Raw genomic sequence first — 7006 nt, 5'->3', positions numbered from 1 at the left:
ACACACACACCTTTCCAATAAGAGGTAGAGCCTGTGTTCTCGCAGATTCCTTCTGCTTCAGGGTTGACTACAGAGTAGAGAAAACCCTTTGACAATTTTTTCTATTAGTATAGGGGATGCTGAAATTATGGGAACTCGCTAACAGCAAGTCTAAATTTCAGTTCACAGACTCCAGACAGAAGTATCACATTTCTACACTATCAGTAAGTCAAACCCGAATCGGCTGTGCTGTCTGGAAAATCACTGTTGGTCTTCATTAGACCTCTTCCTCCAAGGGTCACACTCAAGTCCTCTGGAACAGGAGGTAGATCTCTAGTCCAGAAACGCTGCTGCCGTTTTCATTGTTCAGGTTCGCTGTCGTCCCTCCGCTCTGGACTTCCGCACCAGGAGGAGGCCGAGAACCTCCTCAGGCGGAAGCCCCTGCGCCCCCGGGTGTGAGGTCCGGCCCTGGGGGAGCAGGAGGGCCAGCCCTAGGGTCTCTGGGGCGAGGAATCCCCTCTCCCGACCGGAGCCTGCAAAATCTCCTTTTTCTCCTGTTGCCCTCGAGGGTATTTGGCTTAACCTCCTCAGTGACGTGAGAGGTTAGGATCTATTGGTGGGGGAGCCAGAAGGAGAATATTGAACACCAGATTGTGTTTCTGCCTGTTTACTCGATGCGAGGGAAGCCTGCTATCTTCAGACAGGGGAGGAGAAAATAGAAAAAATAATAACCCTGCCACACAGGGTTAGGTCATCCCAGGAAGGTGTCTGGAGGAAAGTCTAGAGCTAAAAACAGCTCTCTTTGAGTTGTAGAATTGCTAATTAAACATTTTTTCTTTATGCTCTTGTTTTCTAAATTTTATGAAGGGAGCAATTTTTTTATTGAGGTAAAATATGCATAATATAAAATTTACCATTTTTTAATATTTTGGGGTGTAATACAATTCAGTGGTTTGAAGTACATTCACAATGTTGTGTAACCATCAACACTATTTCCAGAACTTTCAACCCAAACAGAAACTCTCAGCCCATTAAACAATAACCTCCCCCTTCTCCCTTCCCTCCAGCCCCTGAGAACCACTGTATTCTGCTTTCTTTCTCTGTGAATTCGCCTATTCTAGGTACCTCATATAAATGGAATCTATAGCATCTTCCCTTTTGTATCTGGTTTAATAATTCAGCATGCATTAAAACAAAACATGCAAATAGTTTCAGTAAAGATTATCCCTTCTGAGTTACATTGTTGGTAACTCAACCTACATTAGATAAATTAAGGAGAAGGGATCAAGCTCATGCCTCACAATAAAAATGCTACCCAGTGTAATTATAGGGCATGTAATGAAAGACTGCGGGCAGGAGGAGGAGGGGACGACAGAGGATGAGATGGTTGGATGGCATCACTGACTCGATGGACATGAGCTTGGGTAAACTGTGGGAGTTGGTGATGGACAGGGAGGCCTGGCGTGCTGCAGTCCATGGGGCCGCGAAGAGCCGGACACGACTGAGCGACTGAATAACAATATGAGTCATTGCTAGTTCACTCATAATTTTGTTATGAAAACAAAATAACAGAAAGCTGTCAATGTAATCATGTTTCATTAACTGTTGTTGTTCAGTCACTCAGTCATGTCCAACTCTGCGACCCCATGGATTGCAGCACGCCAGGCCTCCCTGTCCATCACCAAGTCCCGGAGTTTACCCAAACTCTTGTCCATCGAGTCGGTGATGTCATCCAACCATCTCATCCTCTGTCGTCCCGTTCTCCTCCTGTCCTCAATCTTTTCCAACATCAGGGTTTTTTTTTAATGAGTTGGCTCTTCGCATCAGGTGGCCAATAGTTATTACGAACTGTTGCTTCATAATAACTCCTTTGCTCATGAAACTGCCAAATGTATGGGCTCCATGTGCTGTCACTGTGGGCAGAGGATGCTCTTTGAAAATGGCTTATTGACACAGCTGGCAAGTTGGTGTCAGCTACTGACTGGGAGTCCAGCGGTACTATGGGCTGGAGGCCTCAGTGCTTCTTTGGATGGACCTCTCCATAGACAGGCTGAGCTCACTCAAAGGACAACGGATCACTGCAAGGGCATGTGCTCCAAGAAAACCAGGGAGAAGCTGCATGCCCTTTTCCAAGTTGTTACTACCAGGCCTGCCGTGTCCCTTCGGCCACAGTCCTTTGGTCAAGGCAGTCACAAAGGTCCACCTGCGTTCATAGACCCTACCACTCAGCGGTGGTCACATTATGAAAGAACATATGGGATTGGAGAGATTGTGGCCGCCATCCTTGGAAAATATAGTTTGTTGCTAAAATAATTCTCTGTATTCACCACTTTTACGCATACTTTCCATGAACAGCCTGTAGAATTGTGTCCTTCTCCTTCTTTATGATTGTTCCGATTACATTTATTAAAATGCATTTTTAAGTCTGTGGACTCGAATCATAAATCATTCAAGGGTGTATTTTGCAAGTCTTTGTTTTGGTTTGGTTTCATTTTTCTAATTGGTTGGCCACAGAAAGGAAATCAAAAAGGAAACTGGACATGCAACGCAGTTTGAGAAGCACGGGTCTCATTAAAGAGAGAAAAGGGCAGTACTGCCTGGGGGTCGCCTGGGCATCCTGCAGAATGTGGGGGCCGCTGGAGACTCGGAGGCGGCAGGTGCTGGGAGAGGCAGCGGCAGACGGACCCTGTGAAGGGTGGGGGTGCTGTCTTCCCTCCGCCTTCTTATTTCTTCGTTTATTTTTGGCTGTGCTGGGTCTTCCTTGCTGCTTGGGCTTTTCTCCAGCTGCAATCCATGGGCTCCTCTCTACGGTGCTTCCCTTGCTGTGGGGCACGGGCTCCAGGCTCGCGGGCTTCAGAAGCTGCAGCTCCAGGGCGGGCTCGCTAGCGCAGGTTCAGTCATTGTGCCACATGGGCTTCGTTGCTCCAAAGCACGTGGAATCTTCCCTGATCACGGATTGAACCCGTGTTCCCTGCGTTGGCATGCGGATTATTTACCACTGAGCCACCAGGGAAGCCCCTCTCTGCCTTCTTTTTATAACTTCTCATTAGCATAGTTTGTAGTAGTGTTGTTTGCCTGTATAATTACACCTTATTTAGCCCTAGATCCACTTCCTTTGATAGGATCTGTGAGTCTTTACCATAAGCAATGATAAAATTTGCATACTTCTTTTCAGTTGATAATATATTTCTGTTTTTATTTATTTGCCTGTGTCGGGTCTTCTCTGTGGTGCTTGAACTCTCTGCGGCCTCTCTAGCTGTGGAGCTGGCTTAGTTCCCCCAAGGTCTGTGGGATCTTAGTTCCGCAACCAGAGATCACACGTGTGTCGCCTGCATTGCAAGGCAGATGCTTAACCACTGGCCATCAAGGAAGCCCCAATAATATATTTCTTAATGTTTACCTTTACAGTGGTAAATATTTATACTTCTGTGACTTGATTTGTCAACTTTAACCAGCATCTTTGGGCATCAGGTGCAAACGAGGTAGTTAATAAAGTCATCCTGCCTTCCAAATGGTTTCCTTCTCCCTCCCAAAACGTTCTATTATTTCTACCTTGTTAAGGTGTAACACTTATAACCCGTCTTTACCTTATATGCTACATTTGTTTTAATCTTTGTTATACAGTTAAACTTATTTCATTTGCCAAATTCTCAAAAGACGGTCCTTTCAGTCTACCCTTCTGGGTCATCTTGTGACTGGCTGAAGTTTCTGCTAGAAACTGAGTGTCTGTGTCCCCCAGACTCACATGTTAAACCCTGACACCCAAAGTGATGGTATCGGAAGGTGGGGTCAAGAGAGGTGGTTTGGGCCTCACGAACGGGATCAGCAGCCTCATTGAAGAGAGCTCGGAGAGCTCCCTGCCCTTTCCAGTGAAACACCGGCCTCTGGGGACCAGGAAGTGAACTCTTACCAAACACCCAATCTACCAGTCCGTGGTCTTGCACTTTCAGCCTCTAAAATAGAGAGAAATAGATTTCTGTTGTTTATAAGCTACTCAGTCTATGGTCTTCTGTTACAGCTGCCCAGACAGACTAATATAATAACCTTAATGCTTTTCTCAAGAGGCACTCATGGGAAAAGTATTAATCATTACACGTTCAAGGGTGAAATACAGATCAGCTGGATAGAAAACTTTGGCTCGACATTTCCTTCCTGGAGGATCTTATAGACATATCATTGTTCCCACACATGGAATGTCACTGTGGAGAAATCTGAAATTAGATGGATTTTTTTTTTTTTAAACAAGTGACCTGATTTTTTTTTTGGCCTGATTGGCCAAAATCTTCCCTCTTTTAAACCCAATGTGTGTTTTTTTTTTCTATAGTTTTACATTTAAGCCCATGATCCATTCTGTATTAGATTTCTCCAGAAAACCAGAACTAATAGAAGATATGAATATACATGTATATGAAATATAAGATATTGGCTTCCATGATTATGGAGGCTGGCATGTTCCAAGATCTGCAGGGTGAGTTGGCAACCTGGAGACTTAAGAAGAGCTGATGTTTCAACTCAAGTTCAAAGGCGAGAAAAATGGGCAGTGTTTCAGTTAAAAGTTCATCAGACAGGAATAATGATCTCTTCCTTGGAGGAAGGTCAGCCTTTTGGTTCTTTTTAGGCTTTCAGCTGATTGGATGAGGCCCACCCACACTGGGAAGGCTAACCTGCTTTACTCAGCCTCCTGGTTGAAATGTTTGTCTCATAGATACACTCTCACAGAAGTACCTGGGGTAAGGTTTGACCAAATAGCTGGGTACCGAGTGGTCAAGTCAATTTGACACATAAAATTAACCATCATATTATCTGAGTTAATTTTTGCAGAAGGTGTAAAGTTGAAGTTGAGTTTCATTTTTTTTGTCGATGGATGTCCAATTTTCCCAGCATTATTTCTTGAAAAAGCGACCTTTAGTCCATCAAACTGCTTTCGCAACTTTGTCAAAAGCCTGTGGCATGTGTTGTTGTGGATTCTGGGTTCTGCTGGGTTCTGCTCTCTCTGTGGCTACTGCGCTGTCTTTGTTACTGTAGCCATATAATAAGTCTTGAAATCAGGTAGACTGATTACTCCCTCTTTTCCCCCGCATGTTTTAGATATTCTAGTTGCTTTGCCTTTACCTACAAATTTTAGAATAATCTTGGCTACAGCTACAAAAATAATCTTGCTAAGATTTTGACTGGAAAAACACACTTCATCATGAAATAATAAAATAAAATAAATTTCAAAAATTTAAAAAATAACAGCAAAAAAGTAAAAATAAGCCCATGATGTCCAACAGTGGGCCAGGAGCTATCCCATCAGATGCCTGTCTCATGCGGCATGCCGTCCTCAGAGTAAAGGTCTCAGAGAACTGGAACAGGCGATTGGAACAGCTGTGATGGCGAGCGGGGCAGGCTCACACGCTGTCCCGAGTGTGTGCAGATGTCAGCGTGAGGAAGACCAAGAAAGCGGCCGCTGGATACACGTCTCCCCTTTTCCGGGGGTTCTGGAGGAGAACGCTGACGTGATTACGCAGCTCTTCTCGTGGAAAGAAGACGGTGGTGAAACTACATTTTGCTCTTTTTTTCTTCACAGTGCCTCAACTTTCTTACTTTTCCACCTGATGCAGTAGTCCCAAGGACCAGCGCTTCAGGTGTGGGTGCTGAATCAGGGATCATCCCTGTGAGAGACTGTGACTGTACTTTGAAACCTTTACCCCCGAATCCCTAGAAGGCTTACGGGTGGGTCACGCCTCCCCTGTACCTGGCACTCAGGACTGACCCGCCTGACTGACCGCGGACGCAGACGGATTGCCTGTGCCGCGTGCTGCGCTCGGTCCCTCCGTCGTGTCCGACCCTTCGCGACCCCGGGCACTGGAGCCAGCCAGGCTTCGCTGCCACGGGGCGCTCCAGGCAAGAGTGCCGGAGTGGGGAGCCACTCTCTTCTCCAGGGGATCGTCTGGACCCAGGGATCAAACTCGGGTCTCCTGCATCGCAGGCAGATTCTTTACTGTCTGAGCCACCAGGGAAGCCTAATGGTTGCCAAAAGCCCACTAGCTGTATGCCTGCGCCACCCTACCGTATACAAAACAGAGTGGACCGAGAGGAGGGTTCTTCTAGATCACTATCTGCGCCAGCAGTCTGGAAAAGCGGAATGCTGGGCTGAACACAGGGTCCCTTCCAGGGTGTTCAGTACTAGGTTGAACACAGGGTCCCTCAAACACAATGATTTGAGTAAAAACAAATCATAAATAGAAGGAGAAGCAGTAACCAAAGAAAAAGGAATGAGTCAATGGATTATGTGACAAGGAAAAATCATCGTTACACGAATTCATTGAGGGAAGCTCAGAGCACGAGACGGAGAAGGCAATGGCACCCCACTCCAGTCCTCTTGCCTGGAAAATCCCGTGGACGGAGGAGCCTGGTGGGCTACAGTCCATGGGGTCACTAAGAGTCGGACATGACTGTGCGACTTCACTTTCACTTTTCCCTTTCATGCATTGGAGAAGGCAATGGCAACCCACTCCAGTGTTCGTGCCTGGAGAATCCCAGGGACGGCGGAGCCTGGTGGGCTGCCGTCTATGGGGTCGCACAGAGTCGGACATGACTGAAGCGACTTAGCAGCAGCAGCAGAGCACGAGATGATAGCCTCCGAAACCTGCAACCCTGAGTGGCGTGCTTTGGCAGACATTTTGGTCAAATGATGTGTTGATAAGCTGGACCACTTGTTGGTAATTGAGTGAGATCCAGCAAATGTGACTCCATCTTTTTTTAAATTGGGGCATAGTTGCTTTACAATGTGTCGTTCGTTTCTCTTGTACAATGAAATAAATCCGCGATATGCATACATACAGCCTTTCGCTCTTGGACCTCCCCCTACCCACGCCCCATCCCACCCCTCTAGGCCACCACAGGGCACCGAGCTGCGCTCCTTCTCCTACACAGGGGGCTGCATGCCCACTGGCTGTCTGTGTTACACATGGTAGCGTACGTATGTCAGGCCCGATCTCTCTATTCATCTCACTCTCCTTTCCCCTCCCAGGTCCACACGTCT

At 46.6% G+C, this 7006-nt stretch overlaps 1 protein-coding gene across 1 annotated transcript in view; it reads left to right on the top strand.

Moving 5' to 3' along the window:
* The window catches only part of KDSR (3-ketodihydrosphingosine reductase), a 51365-nt gene continuing 44359 nt past the window's right edge, over positions 1–7006 (top strand). Inside the window, exon 1 of the mRNA XM_081562286.1 lies at positions 1–203. Coding sequence (XP_081418412.1) covers positions 117–203 — 87 coding nt within the window. The 5' untranslated portion in view covers positions 1–116. The remainder of the gene's footprint in view (positions 204–7006) is intronic.

Source organism: Giraffa tippelskirchi, chromosome 14 (genome assembly GCF_054371585.1).
Source record: "Giraffa tippelskirchi isolate mGirTip1 chromosome 14, T2T-mGirTip1v1.2.pri, whole genome shotgun sequence".
Classification (NCBI taxonomy): Eukaryota; Metazoa; Chordata; class Mammalia; order Artiodactyla; family Giraffidae; genus Giraffa; species Giraffa tippelskirchi.
The sequence above is the reverse complement of the archived record's forward strand: the minus strand, read 5'-3'. Positions and strand labels throughout refer to the sequence as shown.